Raw genomic sequence first — 27,943 nt, forward strand, 5'->3', positions numbered from 1 at the left:
TGTTCAAGCTGCAGAAACTGGACTTTCAGGTGAAATGAAACCTTTTCCCAAATGCCAATTCTGAAGACACAGTCAAACAGCAGAGCAGCTCTCCAGCATTTTCATAGGCGTTGTGCACCACCTACTGCCTCACATACTAATTACCAGCCCCCGAAGACTGTTTTTATAGGGCTTTTATTCCCAAATTCACTGTCATTCACAGAATCACAAAGTATTCTGAGTTGGAAGAATCTACAAAAATCATCCTGCCCAACTCTTAAGTAAGTAGCCCATAGAGGTATCAAACCTACAACCATGGTGCTATTGACACCATGCTCTAAGCAACGAGCTAATCTCAGTGTTGGTGCTGCCAAAATCTTCTGTGCCAAGACTACTCTATGGGCTATTTCTTCAAAACACCAGTATCAGAACTCACCCTAAATATGCACTAACATATGAGAAGAACATTCATCCAAACAGGAAAGCTCTTGGAGCAAACTGCAGGCTCACTAAGGGCACAAATAAAGGACAATAATTAAATTTACTCTTTCAGTTGTTAGGTTCTGTCAATCTGAAATTATCTTCTCTATATAGCAGTATAAAGGACAGGGTTTTTTCTTCATTAAATCTTTCCTCCATAATGACTGTCAGTTTTTCTGTTTTTCAATTTTATCCGAAGGGACTTACCACTACTTTTTGGTTAAAGTACTTAACATCTCAAGGTGTAAATCTCTGCTCCCAATATATCCCAGTATAGTCTCTACAACAGTGTGACCAGAGGACTCACCCAAACACAGCCTGACTTAATTTGGGGAAAATGCTTTTCATTATTCTTTCTAATTAATAATGAGCTACCTTCTTATTTATTTTAATTTTTCAGCATTTAAAAGGGAATAAGACTAATTCCTCAGTTTGAAAGAACATCCATTGTTGTTATGGCTGTCTGTACCTGCTCCTATACCACATTTGCTTTACCACAGTCATCTAAAATCTCAATTCCTACAGAAGCTGCCCATTGCCAAAATTATTTGTTCCCCAGATTCTGCAATTAGATCCAAAGGATCTCTGCTTATTCTTCTCAGGAACAGCAGAGAGTAAACCATACCCATGGTAGACAAAAAGTAGAATTACAGTTTTGCTTAATTTCTCCAATCTACTTTAATTCTCATATAGATACAAGAGATGCATTAGGTGCAATAGATACAGACAGATACAAGAGGTCCTTGGAACTTTTTCAGTTCCATATGTGATTCTGGAGTACAGTTTCAAATACTTTATTTCATGTAGTTCCTATAACTCTTAGTAAGTACTATCCAGTTTTCTGGAGACATTAAGGGCTAGGGTTAAGAATTAACCCTGTGCAAGATGAGCTGGTGCTTTGTGCCTACAGATGACAGTGTCCTTGTCTGGCTCCAGGTGAGAGGAACCAGCATTTGATCTTCCTCCTCCAGTGTTGGGATGCCTCAGCCGCTTTGGGAGTATGAGCACTTCGATTCTCTGGAGATCCAGTAACTACTTTCCTACCCTCCCCCCCCACCACCTCCCTCACACAAGTTAACCATTAAATATGTATTTTGACAAGCACATCCAAGAGTAAACAATACTGATTCTAACACCTACCTCATGTTTAAGGCAGTGTTTCTCTGGCCCTATATACAATATTACCATCTCTATAGCTTTTACTGTTGTCTGTGCATCAGGGTCTTATACATCTCTTTGTTGTAATAAGACTTTGGTATCCATTCCAGGTATGATACCCTGATAATAAAATTACAGGCCAAGGACTGACCTATGGATTAACTGAGTTTCTCTCACACCCTCTTTCTTGGTCCATAGCAATGTTCTTACCTTCTACATAGTCTCTGCTGCAGAAGCTTAGTCTAGAAATACATTCTCTATATTAACTCTACATAAATACTGTGATACTGTGGAAATTTCATATGCAACAACTCAGCTGTTTTCTGTGGGCTTTGTCTGAAAACTCCTTTACGTCTTTTCATCTCAGATGAAATTGCACTGCCCAGACACACTACAGAGACTACTTGAATTGATTTCCACTGACTCCTTCATCTGTTTCTTAGTATGCTTACGAAGTTTAATAATTTTTTTTTTTTTTTTTGTTAAACTCACAGCCTTTTACAACCTGAAACTCTGAAATTTAGGACAGCATGGCTCCTAAAAAACATAAAATTTAAAATTCATTATTTGATATGGATCTAGTGCGTTGAAAACCAGCTGGGATTTGTATTCCATTTCCAAGTTGCTTTGCATGTACTGGGAAAACAGGTCTGTAGAAAGAGAGGTCTGTGAGAGAAGGGTAGGGTCATAAAATAGAATCATAGAATCATTGAATTTTAAAGGGTGGGAGTGGACCTGAAAGTTCATCTAGTCTTGACCACTCCTTGCAGGGGCTCCTCCTGCTAACCAGACTGCTCAAGGCCTTATCCAACTTGTTTTGAACATGCCCAGAGTTGGGGTACCCACAATCTTCCTAAGCAATGTGTCCCAGTGTCTAACTACCCTCATAGTAGAAAATTTCTTCCTAATATCTAACTTAAATTCTCCCTCTTTCAATTTATAACCATTATTCCTTGTCCTATCACTACAGCTCCTGAAAAAGAGTCCACAAGAAAGCTGCTGAAGAAAAATGAGCTCCAGTTGTTTCATGGCATATGGATTTGTTCTGGTTTTAGGCTTTAGAGAAAGCCATACACTATTAGTTAAAACTTTCAGTTCAAGTATTTTTAAAGCATAAGAAAAAAAAAACACATCAAAGAATTAGATCTACCTGTCAGTCACCTAGCAATTATTAAAGTGTGCTATGCACAGGAGATTTAAAGCTAGGGGCAAAAAACAATAGCTCTCCTGTAGATTCCAACTCACCAGTAACACAAAATTGCTGGAAACAGCACAACGATTCAGTTGCTTGTTAATTCCTAAATGACAAATCTTTGCTAAGTCTGAGGTGCACAGTAGCCCATGTTGATATTTTGTATATATGTGTTTACATTTCAACACCATAAAATAATGCAAATCCTTTACAGCTCACAAACAACACAACAGAGTCCATACAGACATAAATTTGACAGAATAGGGAACGTTGCAATGTTTGGCTAAAATGAAGCTATTTCTATGTAATTTCATTTTTAAATAATGATGCATGGAAATATTTTAGTCTGTTAATCCATTGCTTCATACTCAGGCAAACAAGGGTTTCAGTGAACCTGAGGCTAAACAGAGACTTCCAAATTTCTAGAGTTTCACTGAATGGCTAAGTTTGGAAGGGACATTAAGATCATCTGGTTCCAACCCCCTGCCATGGCAGAAGAAAAGCAAAGACACGTCCCTGGGTGGGCTCGAACCACCAGCCTTTCGGTTAACAGCCGAACGCGCTAACCAATTGCGCCACAGAGACTTCCTTGGCACTGGAATCTTCATAAGAAAAAATAATTTTTCTACCCAAAATAAATTTATGTTCCTGAAAACATCAATTTCAAGTAGCAGGGATTTAGTGCAGAGATGCTAAAAGAGAACATGGTCGTCACATGGCATCTGTATTGCTGGCAGCCAGAAGGAAAGGCTTATAATGCTGCACAAACAGAGCAAAGCTTGCACTGTGGCTGTGTAGGCTTCCAAAGGCTGCCCTATAAATATAAAGAATTCTGAATTTTAAGAAGACACAACTAGGAGCACAAGGGAGAACCATGAAAAGGGAAACAATATGAAAGAAAGTGTTCATGAAAAGAGAATAACTCAATTTGAAAGCAGCTAACAGTGACTGCCATTTTTCCTCAACCAGGAGTCAAGAAAAGAGAGGGGGGAAATAGAAAAAACCTACACCTGCATGCCAAAAAAATTAATCAAAACCAAACATTCCTAACCCATTACTTTGATGGATACAAAGCTTTGAGGATAAAAATGCAAGCAGCTGAAAGAAAAATTATTTGTATTAGTGAGCTGAGCTGGGTCCCAGCCCCTTTCTCAGGACTGTGCAGCTGCACAGCAATATTGCATCCCATGATGCAGAAAGGTGTGGCCCCTTGACTGTCCTTAATTAAAGGGGACAGATGACTTAAATATTTGCTATCTGCCCATTTCCCTTCCCTGTCTTCATCTGATCCATCTTTGTTTCAGACCCACAGAAGTCTGAAATGAAAACACTATTAAGCCTCACGTTATAGAACAGCAGATGCATTTATCTCTTAGTGATAAAGCTAAATATGGCCTTTGTACATGTGATTTCATAATTGCTTCACTTAATATCAGTCTGATTTTAGTACAGACTATTGAGAAACTGTTATTAAAACTGTTACAAAATTAGAAATCTGTAAAAGCAGTAATTGCTGACAGAATTTCCAGGATCTTACAGATTTGAGGGCATATTTGTTTCAGCATTTGACTACAAATTCAGTACTCAGCTACACTGGTTGATTGAACAAGTTCACTGAGAAAAAGACTTCTTACACTTTGTACTCCCTCTTCATTAATGCAATCAAATATTTGCAATAGATGGCTACCATGCACACACATGCCACATGGAACCTTGATTCTTAGGGAAAAATTGATTATCATTATGAGGCTGAAAACCCAGCAATTAAAATGTGTGATGCCCTCATTTGGCAGGTACCCAAAAGCTGCCCAGGCAAAAGCTGTATAACTGAAAATTCTACAACCCCCAGGAACCCATTGTAAACATAACTTTGTTTCTGGAATTACAATTTGACCAGAGCAATCTGGCAATGCTGCACCATTTAAATTAAGAAGTTATATGGTTTGGGGTATGGCAGATCCTACTAATTAATTAGTCAACACTTAACATGTAAGTTAATGTAGGGAATATTCTACATATTATATAACAAACAGAATGTTCCTTATGAACATGTGATCATTTCCCTTATGAAGCTTGAAGATTAGAGAGAGGTAAGTGATAATTTTTTTTCTAGCTCTGGTGCTTATATTCCTTGCTATATAGACGTGAAAAATTAATTATACGCTTATACACAAACTCAGAGGGGAAAATATCACATGAGAATGCCCTACTATTCTTCTGACAATAATTAAATGTCAGGTCTCTGTTACATCTGACTTTATACTACAGTAGCCACTTCATTTTCTTACATGTCCTTGTGATTCATTTTCTTACATGTCCTTTCCCAGTCCTTGTGATTACATTGTGCCTTTGCCTGAGGACAGTAGCTACACAAGAAGCTACACATGGCTGTAATACTGAAAACAGGAAAAAAGGACATCTGCCAACTCAGTTTATCAGCAAACTCGTATGTGCTTGCCAGGTTTGACCCTTGGCACAAAGTTCTCCTTCCATTTATGCTGAGCCTGCCAAGAAAGGTCAGGAAGCATTAAAATAATAATTACCTCATTTAAATTACATCTGTGTAAATGACATCTGTCCAATTTTAATTTATTTTCTAAATTGAACAGAAAGTCACCATTCTTCATGGTAAGTCATTCACTGTATTCGAACTTACAAGTAAATTACCACCTTACTTGCTCTCTCAGTTCTTCAGAGGGAGGATGATTAGTTTAAAATAGATTGGTTCTCTGTGAGTGAGTGGAATTAGGTGGGATGAACCCCTTCATTCCTGACTGTTGTTAGATTGATTCATAGAGAAAATAGAGCAGCCAAAAACCACAGTAATGACAGCATCAGTTATTAAGAAACATAGAAAACACCCCAGCCTCTTATGAAAATAATTAAACCAGTTAACCCAAGGCTACCCCTGTAGAAAAAAAAACATATTTAAAATTCTTCCAGAGGCATTTTACTTTTAATATTCATACACATTATCTCATGTGCACAGCAGTATCATATCTCCTCTGCCTCTCAAAAGAAACACTTTTCTCTTCTCTGGGTCTTCTCTCTGTGGCTGCTCTAAGTGTTCCCCTCCCACAGGGCCCTTGATGCTTCCAGTAGAGCAAGCAGAAAGCCAACAGGAAGCTGTAGTATTTGCAAACCAAAAGCTGAGGTTTGACTGATCAGAAGGGCTAGCAGCCCTCTGGTTTACTTTCAGCACATTAAGTTGATCAGCAGACAGGAAAATAAAGAAGGTACAAAGCTGTTTCTAGCTAATAATAGTTCACATCTGGAGTTGGTTTGATAGGGTACTTTGCAATCCCTAATTAGCCTTTTCTATCAGGCCTTTTATATATAGCGGTTTTGGTGTGAATTACTTAGGTATATGTCATGATGCCAAATTCAATTAGCTCGTGAAAAACAAGGAGGAGCCTGTTAGAAGAGAGACCACATGTATGCAAACCACTTCCTAACTCACAGCACTTCAGCCAAAAGCTTCTGACTGAATGAAGGGGATCTCAATTATCAAACTCCTAAGCAATGTCTCCAAAGAAGCATGGAAGCAAAAGCAGATGTCTTGCTCACACCCATATAAATATTTAATATACACAGGGGGATTATCTTAATTAAGATACTCAACCTGCAACAATATCAACACATACAGTTCCAAAATAACACAGCTGAAATCCACACAAGGAGTTTACTAAAGGTCAGTGTTAGGTCTTGTGGCAAGTGAGGAATGCCCAGGGACTTCCAGCAGCAGGCAGCAGATCTGAAAGAGCCCTCCAAAGTCTGCAGGACAGAATTACTATTTCTAAGGGTTGTAATTTTCTGAGATATATATAAACAGAAGTATGGTTGTTTTGATAGCATTTTAGTTCCTGCTGCTCTTTTAGAGAAGGGAGATGATTTAGTTGAAAATCCCTGAAATTCTCCAGAGACAACCTTGTTGTGGAGACTTGAATTAATTTTTTGATTTTGAGAATAAAATAATAAATTAAATTTCCCTGCTTAAGAATTGTACCCACTCTAAATGAGAAGCTGAGTCAACATCCAAGGAGCTCTGACAGAACCCCATGCTTTCTGGATCTACACTGCTTATAGTAACAGCAGCAATCTGGGTAAGTTTTGAGGAGCTGCACCCATGGTCATAAATGGACCTTGCAGACTTGCCCCATAGCCCTCAAACTTAACATATTTACATTGCAGAATGAGACAGGCTGAAGTAAATATATTTTGGTTGGATGAAAAGTCTCACTTGTTTGTGAACAAATGTTATATAAACAAATGAAGAAGAGTCTCTGTGGTCCTCAATGACTGCAGGAAAGATATATTTCATAAGACTAAAAAATCATTAATAAGCAACAATGTAAAAAAGCTACAAAATATTCTAGCTAAAGAATATGTTTTAAAGTGTTTAAGTTGCTTCTTAAAGTGTAAAATGCATATGAAATTAAGACAAAGAAACTGAAGCATTTACAGGAATATTTTAACAATTTAAACAAACTTTAACAATAAAGTTTGTTCACAGTAAGAAGGCTTTGAAAATTCCTGGCTTTTTAAATGAGGCAAGAGCAAAAAAATAATGCATCAATGAGAATTTTTCATTCATGGAGCAAAAGAATTCCTACCACAACCAGAAATGGAGGGTTGCCTTGTCCGGATTTTTGTTGTTGTCATTGTTTTAGTTTGGTTTTGTCGGGGTTTTCCTGGAAAAACATAACCAACTAACTACCTATCTGCATACTTGGTACCATTTTTCTCTCTCTTTCCCTGAGAGAATAAACCTGAGTGCTTTAAAATAGTGAAGTGTTTTTATTATTTAAAAAGAATACTGAAAAAGTGAATGAATCAACAGACAGACTTGAATAAAGTATAGTCTATACATGTTGGCAGATATTAGACACGGGTTGGATAGAAATGGGACATACATTGAATATATAGTAACAGCACACATCAGAGTAATACTTAGAACTCAAATTTTGTATGTACATAACATTATGATACTACATACTGCACACATTTCCTAAGTTTTAAATTTGTTTATACGGTTTATATATGGTACTTTATTTTGTCGAAAATCTTTCCTGTGACAGCCTGCCGTGCTCCGGGCCTGCAGGGTTTGGTGGCAGCTTCCCAACCGCACCACTGATGAGGGACTGGATTCGGTGCCCAGATTTCCTGCCCAGCTCAGGTAGCTAGCTGCTTGTGGAGGAGCAGAATTTTCCTTTTGTAAATCTCAGCAAGGTTTGATTTCAGCAGTCAATTCATCCCCCAAACCCAGGTAAACCTGTGGGGGTTGACCTCTTCTCCACAGGATGAGAGGACACAGTCTTAAGATGCAACACAGTAGATTTAGGTTGAATATTGGGAAGAATTTCTTCAGAGAAAAGGTGATTATGGGCTGCCCGGGAGATGGTGGAGTCACCATCCCTGGGGGTGTTTAAAGACTACATGTCTTTCCTTAAACTCAGTGACAAGGTCCAGTTGGCATGGTGGTGCTCGGTCACAGGTTGGACTCGATGATCCCAGAGGTCTTCTCCAACCTAAGTGATTATGTGATTCTGTGCGTCAGCTTGCTCGTACAGTTACCCGCGTTCAGAGGGAGTGAACGCCTCCTAGGTTGGAATGACCATTTCCTCGTCAACAGAAGAGTGACAAGTGTTTAAAAACGCATTATTTGGAACGAAGCCCTCACGGTCCAGTGCCCGATAAGGACCGTGTGCGGCACAGACCCTCGCCCAGCTCCTCATTCACGGAGCACAGTCCCCAGGGGCTCTCCGCCTCGCCGCCCCCTCAGCTGCGGGGCTCGGGCCGAGCGCGGTGCGGTCCCGCGGAATCCACCGGGAGCCACCGCATCCTCACAGCGCCGCGGGGCGGGGAGGCGAACGCTGGGGCCGCCCGCTGGCGGCTGAGGGGAAGCGGCGGCACCTCCATAGGGGCGCCGGCTCCGCCCCTGGGCCGGGGGGTGTGCGGCTGCTCTCGGCCGCGGCGGCGGGGACGGCGGCAGCGGCAGCGGCGGGGTCCGCGTTGGCCGCCGGCGGGGACCCAGTGCTGCCCCGCCGCGCCCGCCCGCCCCATCGCACGCTGTTGTCATGGAGGAGCCAAGATGGCGGCGCTGGCCTACACCGGGGGCAAGCGGGAGATCAACTACTACTTCAGCGTGAGGAGCGCCAAGGCGCTGGCGCTGGGCGCCGTCCTGCTCCTCACCGCCTGCCACGCCGCCTCCCGCCGCTACCGAGGTGAGGGGGCGGCCGCGGGCGCTCCGCGGGGGGCCGCGGCTGCCGGGCAGGGGAGGCGGAGCCCCGCCGGAGCTCGGGAACCGCGGCCGTGCAGGGAGGACGAAGGGTCTCTCCGCCCGGGGCAGCCGGGGCGGTCTGGGCAGCGTAGCGCGGCGGGGCGCTGACTGCCGAGGGACGCGACCCTGGGGAACAGCGGGGACCCGGCCCGCGGGGCCCTGTGGGCCCGCCCTGGGGGTCGCCGCAGGCCCCGCCGCTCGGGCGAGGCCCCGCGGAGTGAGGGGGGCGAGCGGGGCTGGCGAGGCTGTGGCTGTGCGGCGTTTGCCCTGAGAGCTCGCCTCAGCTCTGGGGGCCCGGCCTGCGGCAGGTGAAGCTGCAGGGGTAGAGGGTGACTTCTTCCCTGTCACTTGTTTCCTTACGGCATGATTAATGGCCAATTACCTGGCAATTAGTGGTTAAAGTTTTAATTGGTACGAGATCTGGTATATATTGTTTCACTCTTTGAACCATCGCCTCGAACATAACGAAACCGGCCGCTTTGGTAGATGAAGAGCCGTAGAGAGCTCCTTGGCTTCACGTGTTGTCGATGGCCGTGGACATTGCCGTGCCCAGGCTCTGGGCACCGAGCGAGCTTGTGTCACTGTGGCCGTGGCCGGCTGCCCACGGGCGCACCTCTGTTGCGGGGCGCCGGGAGCTCGGCTCGTTCCTCCTCGCTAGGGTTGTTTTGGCCCTGAAGCAGAGAAACTTGGCATGATCCGTAAATGCACATGCAGCCGCTGAAGGATATATTTACTTGTTTCTGTGTCACGCTGAAAAATGTAGTATGTTTTTGTGGGTAAATGAAAAAGTTGGTTTGTAGGGAGGTGACCGCGGCTCTGTTTGTTGTAGCACAACTGGTGTCGTGTTCTAACACTTGGCTGCCAGCATTCAAGGGAGGCAAGGCTGAGCGAGGCAGTTCATTGTGGAAATGGAAAAAGGGGTAGGGCTCTCTATGTTTACAATTCCCTAGATTCACCCTCTAGCTGGCATGTCGTAAGTCTGATAAACTGACAAGTATTAAATTGGAGGACTTGGAAGCATTTATTGAATTCTAGAGTAGATCAAGCATGAGGTAATTGAACTTGCCTGTTGTGCAGTGTTCCTTAAGGCACAAAAGAGTCACAAAACTAGACAAAAGGAAGGTGGCAAATTTTTAAAGAGGGATTGCAAGACTAAGCAAATGGGGGCTGACATATCAAGCAGGTTACAAGGAAAATAAAATATGCATAATTTCAGTATATTCTGTGAGAGTTAAGAAGGGGGGGTGAGTCTTAGATTGCAAAATGGTGATAATCTGCTGGCTTTTATGTAAATTGATAAAGTCAGTATGAATTGTTATAAATCTTTCACATTTTTTCACCTAAGGCTTTTAGTTTCTTGAAGCAATTAAAGGGTAAGGGAAAGAGTTTCCCATAAGTGTTTAAAAGGTAGGAGGACATGGAGTTGTAGTGAAAACAAACTTACCAATTTGGGCTTCTATGAACATATAATGTTCAAAAGGGAAGTTTGGAAAAGGAAGGTGGAAAAATTCAGCAGATGAATTTTTAGGATAGATAAAAGCAGAGGTGCTTTAATCGAAGAGATCATTCTGCAAACGTGCAGTGATATCATGCAGTTGAAATTCAGCAAATGCCACAATACTTTTGATAAGTAATGAGAAAACCAGAGGTTTTCACTGATAGTGCACAGCTAAAACTCACTGGCACCTTACTTACTCTCAGTGGTGTTGGTCACCCACTCTTAGTAGTGGTATGATAGAATTTGGAAAGTGTGTACAAATGAGCAACATAAATGGCAGAAGAATAAAACAGCTTCTGTATGAAAAATAATGAACTAAAATTCTGGTTCCTGGACAGAAATCTAGTAACTTCTTAATGTTCTCAAATGCTAGGGATTATTGGGGGAAGGTAAATTGATTTTTACTGTGCCATAACACAAAAAGTATCAACTGACAAATGAAATTGGGTAATACATTTTAAATGATCGCAAGAAAGCACTTTCTTTTACACATAAGACATTTTACACCAAGATTTTTATATCAAAATATCCCAAAAAGGGTTATTATGTTTTCCAGAAGGTGTTTGAGGTAGGGCTGCAAACAGGCTCAAAGTAGCCAGGCTGTGAAAGCCAGGCTGTGTCACGTAAGTGAATGCTGTTTGTTGTGCTTTTATACTTCCCCTTTTGTCTGATTGTCATTACATGGAAAGGTTTTAGCTAATTTTCGCCATATCCATGCAAGTACGTATTGTAGATAGGAGCAGCCCAGTGTACTTCCAGTCAAACTTGCATGTATAAAATTTACTTGTTTGAAAAAATGTTGGACTGGGGTTGTGGAGGGTCATTTATGTTCAGGAAGACTGTTGTATTTAGGTGTCACCTACATTTTTTTATAAAGGAATGTGAATAAAGAGAAGGCACAGGGTGTCTTTAATTTGTGGAGAGTTAAGTGGGTTCAATGTTTACATACTATCCAGTGAAGTTAATGCTATGTGGTTTTCAATTGTTATATTTCAAAGGTACAGTCCTAAACCATTTTGGAAATAAGAATTTATTTAAAATTTTGCATTCTTAAAATTAACAGTAGTAGACTCTGTTTAAAACTACATTTTTTACTTTCAGTAATAGAGTAGAATTGAATTTCCAGCTCTTTGAGAGTATGTATTTTAGAGAAAACTTTGTGAAAGTCTTCTCTAGTGCTGAATGAAGACTTTGAGATTTCACAATTTCAATTGAATAACCATGATTTTGAAGAATGATAAATTAGAATAATGAACATAAAAAATTTCAGAAAAATTATACACTTAGTATAACTACAATGTTGTTATCTAAGTAAGCATAAAACCTAATGTGTTGGAAGGATAATTTACACAAAGAAAGAATTTAAAATGGTCTGTGTTTTGTGTATACATTGGCACTTGAAATTCTTTTTCTTGGGTTTTGGGTTGGTTTTTTTGTTGGGTTTTTTGTTGTTTGTTTGGTTTCTTCTTTTAAGATCTCATTGATCTTAAGAAGAAGTAGTTGTGGTGTATTAAAATGAGCATTGTTCTTTAGCTGCTATTTCACCTGCTAAATCCAGAGTTGAGCATTTCTGGAGGCACTGTCTGGTTTGTAACCTACTCTTTACTTTCTTGGCTGCTGTTTCAGTTTTGTTTTATTCCCCTGCTTCATCTTCTCCCCTTATTTTCTACGATTATGTTTAAAGGAAGATATCAAACTTGAGTAACAGCCTGAATAAGTTTCAGGAGCTTTCTAATATTGCTGAGGGCAATAGTAAGATAATCAGTACCTGGAGTTGGGAAAGAAGGCATAACCCATTGACATGCAATATTGTCTCTATGTTTGAAATGTATACAGTGTGTGATGTTTGGAATGTAACTTCAGTGAATGTACTGTAGGAGGAAGGATTGATCTCTTTATGGGTAATTATTGTGGTGGGAGTGCCATGAAGTGCACAAGTACTGAGCTTGGGTCATGACCTCTATGTAAGGACATCCTCCACTCTTGAAAACTCGATTGAGAAAGAAGTGATAGTGGTCTACAAATCATGGCAGATATAAGTGCAAACTACCTTCTCCCATTGAAGAACCAGGGAGTGCCCCAAGTAAATCTAGTAGAAACCATATTTCAGATAAAGGCAGATGATTCTTCAAGTGTCAGCTCTGGATATAGAAAACTCTAGAAGGATTCTGTGGGCTCTAAGAACTTGAAGACTGCATGTCCATTTCACTAAATCCTTGGAATGAACATAGTTGGGAGAATATTAGGCAAGAGCATAATGTTTATTTTCCCTCTTCTTATTCATCTCTGAGCATCTGCTTTTTGCCCCTGTTGAAGATGGAATACTACGCTAGACTGACCATGAATAACCGTCCTGATTTTCTTACACATCTTTATCAGCGAATTAATGGATGTCAGAGAAAGTCTGATTAGTGGTGGATATTCTTTTACAAAGTTCACTCTTACATCACTTTCATACATCTCCTAGCTGTCATCATCTGCAAAGTGGAGGCCTTCATACCAGTAGTAACTCTAAACCACCTCATTATCAAACTCATGTTGCTTTTGATTAGATAGTTTTTTTATTATTCCTGACAGTTTCATTTTTTATGCAACTTTCTTGACATTATAGTTTGCATGAGTTTGCAAGTTTGAGGATCAGGGAAATTGTGTTGCTTGAAAACCACAGTATGAGTTGAGCTTAATGAAGGTTTCAGAGAAAGTGTTGGGTAGGGGCAGTGGTACATTGTTTCTGCCCAAGCTAGAACAAGTCCCTACCACTTCATTCACAACCATTTCCCTGTTTGTCAGTGCTCGGAAATGCCAAGTATGACAAAAATGTTGGAGAGCAACTTCTCTTGCAGTGAATGGGTTCAGTTGTGTTCAGTTATAAAGCAGCAGAATCTGACCTCGAGTTGGAAATATAACAGTCACTGATTTCGTAACTGAGATATTTGAAATTTAACATGACCTGAAACATCAGCACCTGTAAAATGATTAATTAATTACCATAAAGCTTATTGACTGGAAGAGATAAGTGCAGTTCAGAATCATCACCAAATTGACGTGTAAATGTTTGGGGGTGTTTTTTTGTGTATTAACCTATATCACCTGTTCTAAGGTGACCACATGACCATATGTCTTGAAAAACTTGTAATGAGTTTTATGTTCTATACAAGATGCTGTGCATGGTGATTCTGTGTAGAAGATTACTTTATTCAACAGTTGTATTCTTTAATTTCATGTTAGTGTATTTGGGATAGTAGATAGCAAAGTGGACTGGTGTCTCTTAAAGGAAATGCCATTCCAAGTCACAACATCTTTCTGACAGCAGAAGTAGGATCACTAACATTTTGTGGCCAGGGGTGGGATTTACAGAACAGTATTGTATAATGAGTGAGAAGGCAACTTGCAGAAGCTTTCGCAAAATGTCCTTACAATCAGTTAAATTTGTTTACTGCTGTTGATTATTTCAATTTCTGGTTTTCAGCTGTTGTCAAATTATTTTTTATAGTGGCAACAGAGCTATGTTTTATATTTCATGTGTCTGAATTCTAATCTTAATATAACATTTCAAAGGTGGTGATACATGTGAGTATCTTCTGTCCAGTGGGAGATTTCTTGGAGAAAAAGTATGGCAACCTCACAGTTGTATGATGCATAAGTATAAAAATAGGTAAGGAAACTCATGTCTTCTGTTCATCTGTAAATAAGCATCATTGTTGTTTGACTGCAGCTGTAGTAATTGCTGTAATTGTAGTAATAGTGTAATCTATTGTTCGCTTTATATCCGCTTCTCTAGGCTTTCAAAAATGTACATTTATGAGAAAGAAGTCTTTTCCAAGTACTTTATCTGTGCCTAGAGTGTTTACCATAGTTGCATTTCTGTATAAAAATACAAATAAATGTTGGTGATGAAAGTACTGGCACAAGTTATGGAGAGCCACATGAGACTGCATATGTCACTCTCAGATTGCTGACCTTACGTGTCAAATTGCAAGTAAATATTTCCCAAATAAAATCACCTATGACTTTTTTTCACTTCCTAGTAAGACGCTTTTTTTTTTTTTAGATTTATGCTGTATATTACCATTTTGAAACAGCTGTATTTGTAGCACACATAATAGGAAAACCTTCTTAGTTTTTTGTCTAATCACATTAGCAAGAGAGTTCATTTTCAATTCTATACAAATTGCAATAAATTGTTTATTAAACAATTAATTGCAATAAATTGCAATTAATTGTTTATTCAGCATGTTAAAAAAATGTATCATGCCTTAGAGCTGGATATAATATTTAGAATTATCTATATAGCTCTGTAGATTTTGAGAATACTTCTTTCTAAGGTACATATTTTCTGTAATGTTGCTGTTTTGTTTTACAGTGAAGCAAAAAATTGCCTCATAGACAAACATGTTGTATTTATAGGAGATTCTAGAATTCGACAGCTGTTCTATTCATTCATAAAACTGATAAATCCTCAAGTCAAAGAAGAGGGAATTAAGGTGAGATTGCTTGTTTTGGTGATTGATTTTTTTTTTCTTTCTTCCCAATTTACCTCATAACTCTTGTCTGAACTTCAAAAAATCAAATTATACTGTTTGCTGGCCTTGCCATGTGAAAGGAGAAGCACAGAAAGGTCTTTTGAAGAAGAGCAAGATTAGACCAAAATAATTGTTTGGGTACACATGAGATAATTGTGAATCTGAGAAGAGAACTGGAAGCTCAAGAGAAAGCTTGCAGCAGCCTGGGAATAAATTAATGAAGCTGACTTGTCCCATAGCAATTTATGCTTCGTATTTGGTTTCTTGATGAGAAAATGATTGCTCCTTTGTGTGTTTTTAAATAGTAGTAATTCATGCCTTCTAATTTGTCATTTAAAATGTCAGTTAAATTGCTGATCTAATCTGTTCATAAAAATCCTTGGGGCAATGACAGATTTCCAGGTCTAACTTGAAGCTGAAACTAAAAATATCTTCAGGTCTTACCTTCTTTTTGATCACTCATGAAGAGCTGTCTGAATTTTACAATGTTAAGTATGTAAACTGCAGCCAGGTGGAAGGAGGAAGAAAGGATTTAGATGTATTGTTTGTTGAACAAAATGCAGATTTCTTTTGCTCTGTGACACTTTTTGGGCACGCGTCTTCATAGATTTATGTACATACATGATGGAAAAGACACCTTTCAACAGTACATCAGATTTGTCAATTATTTAATAATTTTGTCACTTAAAAATGCAAGGTGGCAGCTTGTCCAGCATGCAGTATGCAATCACTTCCACCTATCAAAATGAGATTGATCCAAGAACTCTGGTTTTCTTAGTCAATTGGATAGGTTACTCTTGCTGCCCAAAAGTAATGGTGAGATGATAGAGTGCTGTAATGGATCTTGAGTTGAGAGTATTTTTTGTCAAGTGTTATTGAAATCAAGATCTCAGTTTGAAGAAGTACACTTGTTCTTATGGATCAGTACCAAAATTAACACTGTATTTTATAATTTTAAAGGACTGTTGTGAATGTGTATCTGACTCCTTCCTTTCTGACTTACAGTTTTCACTCAGAAAAGTTAATAATACATTATAGATTTTATTTCTGCCTGACACTATTTTCTTTTATTCTTTAATTAAAACTGTGTTGGTTATTTTGGTAAAGGAGATGGGCAGATGAAAACGAAGGCTGGAAAAAGGCAGCGTAAGAAAATAAAGAGAAAAAGTCATAAGTTTTTCTGATGTTGGAAGGCTATATTTAGGAAAACATTTGATACCTTTGTAAGAGTGAGCAAAAAGCATTTCAGACTTTGTTGGCTAGATTGCTTCCAGGAAAAATAACTGTTTATTTTAGTAGCTTGTTTTATCAAGAAAGCAACATAAATATTTTGTGTGAGTACACTGACAAGTTTATACAAGAAAAATCCTTTCCACTGAAGATAAATATTGGGTGAGAGCAAGTTAGCATAGGTATGTAAATATTTTGTTTTCATTCTGAAAATTTCTCTTACTTTGTTTTTATTGTTTGGGTTTTTTGACAGCATGGAAATATCCCATTTGAAGATAAATCTGCTTCAATTAAAGTGGTAAGTTTTTATCTAGTGTTAAATTGCAAACCATAATCATGTTATTATTTCATACAGTATAATTGAAAATGCCGTCAGAGCTGAAAAGTTAAAAGACAGTTAAGACCATCAACATTCTTTATAAATATTTCACAGATGTTTCACAGTGCATCTTAACATATTACATTTTAAGAGAATTTGGCATGGAGTGCTTACTTGTATTGTGGCTTAGTTTTGGGCATAAGCTCTGGAGCTGTGTATCATTTTTGTCAGACCTTACAATTTGGCCTTTCCAAGCATATCTTTTGCCAGGAAGTTTACTCTTTTCATGCTGTAAAAAATATATCTGGGTCTCCTTGGATTGGTAATTGTAATTGCCATAGAGTTTTCTACGCTATCCCAACAAGTATTCCTGCCACTGTTTTTGCATGGAGAAATAAGCACAATGTTGATTATAATGTGATATTTAAAAAAAGAAAACAAATTCCTTGAGGCTAGTTTTTCTGAAGGAGTCTGTTCTCCTCTGCCCTGGCAATGGAGATGCTGTCATTAATAGCTTTCTTTGCTTCCCATGACAGCTGTCAGCAGTGCTGGCATTGTGCTAGTCACGTATTTATTTATGCCCTGAAGAAAACTTATTCTCTATTCACCAAAACCAAAGAAGCAGTGTGTTTGCTGAGTTCTCTGAATATGGGTTTTCAGTACTAGTTTGTGTACATGGTAAAGATCTAGGGTACAGAATAACATTTTAGGGTGGTAAGCCCATGGCAATTTAAGCATGTGCTGACCTTCACAGTATGTTCCTGTGTTTGTGGTGTAGCTAGCACTGGTAAGCTGTGGAGTGGGTTGTTTCAGGAGTCAATTCAGCCAAAAAGTTAGTTTGTAGGATTCCTTTTCAGTCAGGTCTGATGTGGTTCATCATGTGGTTATCTGAATGCTGGAAAAGATGGGACAGAACACAAGGCAATAGAAAGGGGCTGATGCAGTGTGATTTGCATTGGGCTAGCATGACAGGGTCACATCTTCAAAACTCCTTAACCACAAAGATTTGAGATGGCAGGTCTGGGCTTTTGGGAGATGTCTCATAGTTAATATATTCCCAGTCTGCTGCTTCCTTGTTTAATGCAATATTGCTCTTTGACATTATTGGCATGGTAGCTTAATTTCCATATTCAGACTGGCTGTGACCCAATAATCCAAATGTGGAAAATACTTGACCATCAAAAGAGAAAATTACTGGAAACAAGTGGAGAATTTAATTTTGCCTTTTCTAGTCATCACAGTAATTCTTCTGTCCTTCAGCCACTTTAGAGGACTGCATGATTGTTCACAAGTTCCACAGCCAAATAAGGAATTGACAGTACTCAAGTGAACTACCAAAATGTAACAATCCAGAGGAGTGGAAGATGCATATTTTCTCTCTGCTGATAGTGTTACAGTATTCTGTTACAAAGTTTCCTCACAATAGTTTCTGTATGTGTAGTCCCTGCCATTTCCCTTCAATGTGTATTTTTAGACTATTCAATAGTGCTGTCCTGAGGAGTAACTAAATGCTAGGAAGTCATGGCCTTCCCTGGGAGACATAAAAGCACTAGTCTACAGTGTCCTTCTAGATGAAAGCTGAGCACTGCTCCTGGCATCTAAAAGAATTGTTAGGTTTTGATTTTGTTTGAAAATGATGATTTCATGCTATCAATTATTTTAAGCTTTGAAACAAAGAAAATCTGCTGGTAAGGAAGTGGAAAACTAAGCAAAAAGCAAGTTCTAATAAGTTATAGATGTGACCTTATGTGGATTTATCCCTGATTGCAATAGAAACCCGAGGACATCTCATTTGGCAGACATTAAAAAATACCTTCTTGGTGAAATTCTGACTCCTGAACTACAAATAAAAATTTGATTTTTGTGAGGGAAAAGTCTTGTGGATTTGTTGGCTTCTTCTCTTTTTTTCTCTTTGCTTTCTGTTTTCCATGCTGGAGTAAGATATCAGGCTTTTCATGCTAATTATAAGGAAATCACACTCTGAGCCAAATGTTTTTCATTTAGAATTGAATTCATGGAAATTAGTTTGGTTTTTTTCAGTTTTTGGTTTTAGTCTACTGATTATCTATTAAGCTTGCAGAGTAACTCTGCCTTCTTTTTTACAGGATTTTCTGTGGTATCCAGAAGTTAATGGCTCTATGAGGCAACGTATCAAATCTTGGACTGAGGTTTGTTTTAAGAGATCTATAATTTGACTTCAGAGTGGTGGAAGGGGGATGTTTACTTCTGTATATGTTTCTTGGTGTCTCTCGGTCTTCCAAGGCTGGTATCACTTGGACCTTAAAAACCCCTAAGCAAACTAGAAAAAACCTACTTCATAGGAACAGGTTAATTAATCCTATTAAGAGCTAAAAGAATTTCTGTCTGGTTTGACATTTTACTTCCTCTGTGGCTGCAGTGACTCCACTTCAATGTGAGTGGATCCTTATGAGTTCATTTCAACTTGAGATATTCTTTGATTCTATGATTTTGTATATATGTTAATTTGAGTGTTTCAGACTGAAGGGCAAAGGTAATTTACAAAGTCAAGAATTCTTTGATTTGATTTGTTTTCAATATCTCCCTCAATTAGCATGCTAATTTTTTAATGTGTTCCAGTTATGATGCAGGCTGTCATATTATTCTGTGTGTAACTCTGATGACAAGTAATACATTTACAGATTGGCAGCTAATTTCTTCTTGTTTCTTCCTTTGTTGACCTTTCAATAGGAGTTATTTAGTAGTAGCTCACAGTGATCATTTTACTATCTTGTTGATTATTCTTGCACAACACTTTCCATCAGGATAGCTGAAGTTATCATTTGGTTTTCTTTTTCTGTGGTTTCTACAAAAATTGAGAGCTGCTGGTTTTCCTTGCTCTGCTGGGTTAAACCCGGTACTGAGGTGCTTAGGACTGTATGTTTCCTTGTGCTCTTTTGTTTGAGTACACTGGCCCTTGTTCTTGTCCTACACGGAACTGTCACACGCCTCTGGGGTGACAATGGTCAATGCAGCAGCTCTAACAGATGTTTGACAATGCTGAGAGTGGGATAAAATGTTCAATAGTGTGATCCACAGTTTGCTTCCCCTTAGGAGAAGACGTCTAAATAGCTTTTAAAGAGAGCTTATGCTGCTCAGTTGATCAGGATTATAGGTGCTTACTGGTACTTCATGCTTTTGTAGATTCTGTTATGTGAATTCTGTTACGTATATTGCATATATCAGTTGTATGTTCTCTGCAATGTATCTGCAATCTACTCTTTTGTAGCCATTAGCTGGTGGGCAAGTGAGTCACAGTTAGTGAAGATATGAGTCTTAAAAGAGTTTAAGAATATTTTAAAACTAATTCCTTTTTTTGTTTGTTTCTTAGGGTTCTGTGGCAAAACCTCATATAATTGTAGTAGGAGCTGCCACGGTAAGTTATACATTTATAGGGGATTTTAGTGAAGAAGGAAGTTCTTTTAGGATAACTTTTAATGTTCTCAAGTTGGTTACATGATCAAGTTGTTAAACACAATTCAGTAAAATTGTGTTTAACAATTTTACTGAAGTAAAATATCCATTTTCAGTCAATTTGCTGTTACAAAAAGTAGTTTTAAAATACCAGGTATGCTTTATTATACCTGTGTGATGTAAAGTACTTGCTTTTTGTCAGCAATACTGGTTAATAGCATTAATTTGCTTTAACCTGGCTAATAAAGTGGATTTAGTTAAAAGCAGATTAATAATTTTAAAAGTTAAAGTATTTGCATACTAACTGAAGTGTATTTTTAATACACCTTTTTCAGTCACAAAATTCTACTTTTGAACATGGCCCAATCTGGGATGGTCTCTTTCACCACACATAATTTTTTTTTAATATATATATATGTGTATATATATATATATATATATATGTGTGTGTGTGTGTATATATATATATATATATATATATATATATATATATGTAAAAATCATAATTTTACATGGATAATTAAACAACTAAAGAAGTTGGAGTTCTGGAATCGTGTTGCACTGGAAGATTCCACCACTGATATGCATTGCAGCATCACAGAAAACAGGGCTGACAAGTACCAGAAGAGGTGTCCTGACCCATCAGTTTGCTACCAGGAAGGATATTTCTACCTGTGTTGCACTTGGCAAGAGTCAACCAATTCTTTAAAACTTCCAGGGATGGAATTCAGCAGGGGCCCTTAATTAGTCTGTTCTAGTAACAAAGTCAAATCAAACAAACACTCATCTCATTATTTCCACATTTAATGTCCCTTACTTCCAAATATTTGGGAATTGGAATTTGGAAAGAATTGGCTAATTTATTTTCATAGGAGTTGAAATGCAAAGGGGGGAAAATGTGTTGCATTTAAAACAAAATCCTTCAAAAGCAGTTTGTTTTAGAGACAGTTGAGGCTCTCTACCAGTCTGGAAACTTGTGGGCATGCCCATCTAAGGACGAACTCTCTCACTTTTAAGAGGAGGTCATGTGTGTATGTAGCCCTCCACACATTTCCTGAGGCATCAAAAATTCTCCTTTTCTTTTAGGTGACCTCCTAAGTTTCCTTCTATTGCAGAATCCACATAAACATTTGAGCTTTAGGAATTGTAGTAAGCCTAGAATATAATTTCTCAGTCTGAAACTGTAGCATTTATTATTAAGATGAGTCATTGTATTCCATATAGAAAATGCCATTATATATGGATAATGTTTTGGCATGCAGAAGGTCAGGTTGCGAAGCTGCAGTACACTTTGCTAAATAATTCCCTTTACTTGTATGTATATATTAGCCCTAGCTTGTTGCCTTTTGTGGACAGCAGGAGATAGAAACTAACAACATGCAGGAGAGGCTCTGCTCTTTTTAACACTAGTATATTTATACAAAACATTTAATATGATATCTAGAGTTGAACAAAGATAAACATCCTCTATTTTAAGGGGCTTCCAAAAAAATAAAAGCTTCAAAAATCAGACATATCAGCAACCTCACCATAGCTGACACTGGTGTGGTAACCTGCCACTAGATTAAACTGGTGTATGCTCTTGGACTTTGTTGCATTTTGAAATTTACCTATATCATTCACTTAGCTCTTAGGCTGGTCATGCTACTTCAGCCTGGACATGTCTGTCTTAAGATGGCAAGTGCATAACACTTTATAAATAGAAGTCCTATAAGCTGGAGGAGCTCCAGCTCATACAAAAGTCAGTTGCTTTCTTATTTTGGGAAAAGGAGCTTCTCTGAGAATGTCACTACCATGCTCTGCTTGTTAATTCCTCACTTCCTGTTGTATGGAACATGCTACTTTAATTGTCTTTTAAATACTGTTGGTGTTTCAAATTAAGTATTAGCTGCTGGGAGAAACTGCTTCTTTTTTTTCCAGTGTGAGTTCTCAGAGCAGCTGTATGTTATTTGGCTTCACAAAGTATTAATTTATATTGAACAATATTTTCAGGAAGTGCATTAATCAGTGTACTTGTCTTACAATGAAATTTTTATGTGCCTATTTAGAGATAAATAATAGCCTACATTTAGGCTAATTGTTATGGTTTCTCCTTTTTTAGTTTTTACTAGGTCAGTAGAGATACAGTAACACTTTAAAAAAAACTGCCTCCATTTTTCATACAGTGTGGGAAATAATTTTCAAAAGTTAGGAGGAATTCATGAGTGGCTATAGCATTCTCCCAGGGATTTCCTATAGAAGATTAAACCAGAAATTAAATTGGCTCTTGTTTGGTTTTGGGGGTTTTTTTCCCCTTTGTGGATATCCGCAAAACAGATGGAAATATTGGAACTTGATACCACCATCAAGTTTTGTTTGCATGCATCTCTTCCTGTAGTCAGTCTAGAGAGGAATTGATTGAACTGACCAAGATTTTTCAATAACAAGAGTGGCTTTGCTACTTCATTGTTGGATAAAGCCAGAAGACTTTGAATTAAAACATTTTGTGTCATTTAATTTATGAAAAGTCTAATATACACAGAAGTTGAATGTTAAATACTCTGTATTTGGATGATGTGATTGAATGTAATTATCTGTCTGGACAGCTGCTTGGTCCAAAAGAATTTTTTTAGCACTTTTGAATAGAAAACTGAAGAAATCTAGCTGTATTGAAATAATGAAAATAGCTACAAATGGAGCAAGGGAATCAATTAATTAAGGGTCCTCAGACATAGATCTTCTGAATTTATTTCTTTTTTTCTCCAGTGGTCTATCAAGATTCACAATGGCAGCAACGAAGCTCTTGCACAATATAAAATCAATATCACTTCAATTGCACCTCTTTTGGAAAAATTAGCAATAAGTAGTGATGTTTACTGGGTCTTACAAGGTAAAGTAATTAACAGTAGGTAACAATTTTTAACCTCACTGTCTGTTAAATCATTATGTTGTAGGCTATGGAAAACATAATCCATACTGCTTATTTGCAGACTGAAAAAGGTGTTAGTTGAGCTTCAGTCTCTCCATTCTTGCAATCATCACTAAGCTGATACCTAAATAGCTGCTACTACTGATAGAAATTTCAAAGCTCTTGCAGGAAAAACTTTTGCCTTATGAACTCTTAATTCTTTGTTAGCTTACTCTCAGACTCAACATACCAGGTCTATTCTCCCTGTGCTGTGCTCCATGCATACCTCCTGGGAGTCAAGAACACAGGTGCATGCAACAGCAGTATTCCTGTGGTTTTTGTTCAATTGAATTTTCAGGTTATATTAATATTAGAAGAAGTTGAACAAGTGCATCTTCTATGTGTGTCTAGAATGAATAGACACACTCTTGAGAATATAGAGAATTTAAGTCCCTAGAATGAAACTTGTTTCTCTACACTGTGACGAGAAATCATGGCTCACAATGAGTTAGTGAGATTTTTATTATGGCACCAAGCTTACATTGTTTTGCTTTTCATTAACAAAACTAAAATATTTCCCTGAAACTGACCAATGAGCTCATAGATAGAATGTTCTGGTTTCTCTGACACAGGACACACGATTTTAGATTGTCATCACCTTAGTTACAAATATAGGCAGATGTTAAGCCCTGCTAGCGATATACCCAGCTGTACCCTTACAGTCACATCCAAATTCCTATCAAATATGGTTCTAGAGGTAAATCTGAATCAACAAATCAATTTCCCATTCCTTTCAAAGCCATGTTTATTTATACCAGAAGCAGTTAGCTGTCAGATTTGTCCCACCATGGCACTGCTAAGGACCTTGTCCATTTACATAATCTCTGAGCTCTTTCATAGCCAAAGTGGGAGGAGAAGCAGTCTGTACAGAGTTGTCAAGACATTGCTTATCCAAATATAGGCATGAGGTACCTAAAGTAAATCAATCTGCATCTCACAGAGTGTGTCACAGCAGGAGCTTTTCACAGGAACTTAAAGATCTCTGGCTGACCTTTTGATCTAGAAGCCCATATCACTTTCTTTTAAGCTTTACCTAATTTCTGAAGCCTGTAGGCAATTAAGTCAGCCTTTTTCTCTGTAAAACTGAGATTCTGCCATAAGTTAAACTGGAATCAACAGGAGCAAGTGGAATATGTTTATGACTTATGAGAAGTGAGGAGCTGGTTTTTTTTCCACAGAAGAAAAGAGAGTTTGAAAAAGTTTGGGTTGGGTTTTTTTTTTCCTATTTCTATTCTGCTGCCTGTCTTCTGCCCTTTTTCCTTTTGGAGTCTTTTCTTGGGTGATTCCATTGCTGAGAGAAAGCATAAGCAGCTCTGCACTCTAGCATTATCTGCTTTTCCTGAATTTAGAGAAATTAAACAAGCATTCATGTCTGGCCAGAGCTTTCTAACCTGTCCCTGAACCTCCACAGCCTGCCCTCAAGTCTGTCTTGGGGTTGCTCGCACTAAACTACAACTACATACGCATTAACAGGGAATGGTGATAAGAACATTTAGCAATAAACAGCTCTGGTAACTGTAGCAGTCATTTATTCCTTGCTGTACACTTTTTCTGTACTGTTATACAATTGTGACCTCTTAAAAGAAAGTAGTCTGTGCAACTTGAGCTAAGGAAACTCGTTGATAAGTATAAGATTAATGTGTTCATTCTTTGGTCTTTTGAAATTCAGATCCTGTTTATGAAGATATGCTGAGTGAAAGTCGGAAAATGATCACTAATGAGAAAATAGATGCTTATAATGAAGCAGCTGTTCGTATTCTGAACAGCAGCTCCCGAAATTCCAAAGCTAAAGTTAAAGTGTTCAGTGTATCGAAATTGATAGCACAAGAAACTATCATGAAGTCTACAGATGGCCTGCATCTCCCTGAATCAAGCAGAGATACAGTAAGTGTTTTTATCACTGGTTAACATTGAAAGTATTAATAGTAAAACAAGATCTGAAGTGAATGTTCTGAAACTGCAAACAATATGGATGTAATGAGGACTGCATCCGTCAGGGAATTTTTTTCAGAAAATTCCAGTGGGTGGGAGTGCAGTCAGTTTTATAGGCATTTTAAAAAACATAATAGCAAACACATTAGTGCATAACTATTTTAAAATAGCTGTTAATCCACTAGGTCTTTTAGATCCTGAGTGCAAACTTCATGCTTTCATGTGTATGAATGAGTTAAGGTGGTAATGACTTGTAAAGCAGTGCTAAGAAGTAAGTCTTAAATTTCCCCCTATGTGTCCAGAAAATTTGGTTTAGTAAGGAGCATCAAGAAGCTAGCAAACACACAGTATAGATCTCCCTGGTTGCGTGGAGTGCCTCTGACTTTATTTCTTCTCTTTTACTAACCAATACGTATAGCATGCAATGACCCCCTCTGAGCTTTTCAGCCTGCCCTTTTGGTGAAAGAGCTCTCCTATTATGTCACTTTTGGTTCTATTCCTTTGCTCATTTAAGTTGCTTTAAAGTACTGGATGAAATAAATGTCATCTTACCACATGTTTCAGTCTCACTGTCATGTTTTAGAGACTTGCATTACTGTGCCTCTTTAGAACCCAAGTTTGTGACTTGTTTTTCATTTACAGAAATAATGCAGCCAGTAGAGAGAACCCTCCTGTTCTAAGATTAGCCATTTTTGCTTACCTCTAGAAGTTAAAGTATTTTTTTGTTTGGAAGTGTTTCGACTGGACTATTAGATGCAGCTGGATATATGGTGGGACTGGAAGATTTTGTTTTTGTAATGATAAGGGAGAATTGCATGTTTGATATCAGTGCATATGCAGAAGAAAATTTCTTTTGGTGGAAATGTTAACTTTCTTATTAGAAATTAATTACCAAAAATGCTTACTTTTTTACAGAATGCAATGATTCTTATGAATGTCTACTGCAATAAAATAATGAAGCCCATTGATGGCTCCTGCTGCCAGCCTCAGCCTCCTCTCACTCTGATACAGAAGATAGCTTTCTGTTTCTTTACTTTGTCCATTTTTGGATATTTAATTATCAGCTTAATTCATCGGAATAATTATCGGAAGAACAAATCATGCACTGATTTGGAAAGTGGAGAGGAGAAGAAACCTGCCATCAGCACACCTAACGTTTCTACTTTAGAGATGCTCTTACACTGCTTTTGCAAACTTGGTCTAATCATGACCTATTTTTATCTGTGTGACAGAGCAAATCTTTTCATGAAGGAAAATAAATTTTACACACATTCATCTTTCTTCATACCAATCGTCTATATCTTGGTTTTGGGGGTATTTTATACTGAAAATACCAAAGAGGTAATGATCACCTTGACATCGCACTTAAAATGTTGTTTCCCAATGTGTGTGTAAAATAACCCATTTCTAAGTATTCAAGGTTAATTTTTCAAAGTCAGTATAACTCATCTGCAAAAAATGCTGTCTAAGCAGTATAATGTTTTCATAGTATTAGATGCAAAGGCTTTTTGAAGCCATGTGGATGTCACCCCTTTAGTCATTCTTGCTCTTTCAAACTGCAATTGATCAGAGCTCAGCTAAAAGAGAATTTAAATAATGTCAAATCTGTGCCCACTAGACAAGACTTTTACAGTTGAGAGAGACCCATTTACCCCTAAAGTGGTTTATTGTTTGAACTTTTTTTCCTCATTTTGTAGATGTTCCTTGTTCTTTTTGGAATAGCAACACTCTTGTTTTGTTTTGCATTAGACTAAAGTGTTAAATAGAGAACAGACTGATGAATGGAAGGGCTGGATGCAACTTGTTATTTTGATTTATCATATCTCTGGAGCAAGCACTGTAAGTAATTTGAATTTCTTTTGCTTTTAGGGGGAATGTAATTTGGGTATGTTATTTCAAAAGAAAGATAGTGTAAATGGACATTAGAACTGAATAGAATGAGTAAATAATGCTATTGCTTCTGTAGTTTTAAACATGGTATTAGCAGAGTTAGTTTTTCTCTCTAAGTGTATATTTGACTGATAAAAACTTTATATATGTTACTTGACCAGTAAAAAAAGTGTTTCTTCTGTGTAGAATATTGCATTATTTTTTTTTTAATTGCTAGCAACTTGAAACTGTTGAAGGTGAGCTTTCAAAGAGCCCTTCTTAAGTCTCTCATAACTAGTAATAGAACATGGCAAGTGTAGAGAAATAAATAGAAAAAATTGATTTTAACATCAGAGGTTAGGACACCAAAAGAGCTTAGTAAGAAACAGGGCAATGTACCACAGTGTTTCTTTTCTTAGTTAAATCTGATGTAGTGCAAAGCAGAAATAGCATAAAAGAGAGGGGGCAAAAGGAAAGCCAAACATATTTACATGGACATTTATAAAAGGTACTTTATTTTTCTCAACAGTTTTTGCCTGTGTACATGCACATTCGAGTTCTGGTTGCCGCGTATCTGTTTCAAACAGGTTATGGGCACTTCTCATATTTTTGGATAAAAGGGGACTTTGGTGTATACAGAGTGTGTCAGGTGAGAATATCTGCCTACTATTTTTATAAATAAATTTTTCAGATAGCAAAATATCCATAGTATATCCATACTCTCTCAATAATGTGATATCAGATTACTTAACCAAGGTTTAAACAATAAAAATGGCTGTTGTGTCTATGTAATCTGAGCTGTTTAATTGGTAGTGTTTATCTAATACAAACTTAAACCATGTAAATTATAAATGTATATAACTGCTAATTACTTAAAATGTCAAAAATGCAATTATGTATTCTCTGAAATTACAAGACAAGTATTTTCTAATAAATAGCAATGGAGATTCCATTGCAGTAGCAATTTACAGTATATAGCAATATGGAAGTAATGAGCCAGGTGGGCTTCCAAAGACAGTGTATTGGAGCCTACATTTATTAATAAAGAAAACTAATTTTCACACCATAACAACAGTGGACCACATACCTGGTTTTGTGGCTTTC

The 27,943-nt window shown here is 38.0% G+C and overlaps 1 protein-coding gene and 1 non-coding gene across 2 annotated transcripts in view; one reads left to right on the forward strand and one right to left on the reverse strand.

Annotated features, from left to right (window-relative positions):
* Positions 1-3,320: 3,320 nt before the first annotated feature.
* TRNAN-GUU (transfer RNA asparagine (anticodon GUU)) lies at positions 3,321-3,394 on the reverse strand. The gene has a single exon. It is a non-coding gene; the product is annotated as a tRNA-Asn (tRNA).
* Positions 3,395-8,768: 5,374 nt separating this feature from the next.
* Positions 8,769-27,943, forward strand: part of CASD1 (CAS1 domain containing 1) — a 28,878-nt gene continuing 9,703 nt past the window's right edge. Inside the window, exons 1-11 of the mRNA XM_059843376.1 lie at positions 8,769-9,033; positions 14,146-14,242; positions 14,951-15,071; positions 16,594-16,638; positions 18,765-18,827; positions 20,009-20,053; positions 22,837-22,960; positions 24,708-24,922; positions 25,886-26,311; positions 26,720-26,809; positions 27,369-27,488. Of these exons, the coding sequence (XP_059699359.1) occupies positions 8,901-9,033; positions 14,146-14,242; positions 14,951-15,071; positions 16,594-16,638; positions 18,765-18,827; positions 20,009-20,053; positions 22,837-22,960; positions 24,708-24,922; positions 25,886-26,311; positions 26,720-26,809; positions 27,369-27,488 (1,479 nt within the window). The 5' untranslated portion in view covers positions 8,769-8,900. The remainder of the gene's footprint in view (positions 9,034-14,145; positions 14,243-14,950; positions 15,072-16,593; positions 16,639-18,764; positions 18,828-20,008; positions 20,054-22,836; positions 22,961-24,707; positions 24,923-25,885; positions 26,312-26,719; positions 26,810-27,368; positions 27,489-27,943) is intronic.

This window comes from Haemorhous mexicanus, chromosome 1, assembly GCF_027477595.1.
Source record: "Haemorhous mexicanus isolate bHaeMex1 chromosome 1, bHaeMex1.pri, whole genome shotgun sequence".
In the NCBI taxonomy this organism is placed as follows: domain Eukaryota; kingdom Metazoa; phylum Chordata; class Aves; order Passeriformes; family Fringillidae; genus Haemorhous; species Haemorhous mexicanus.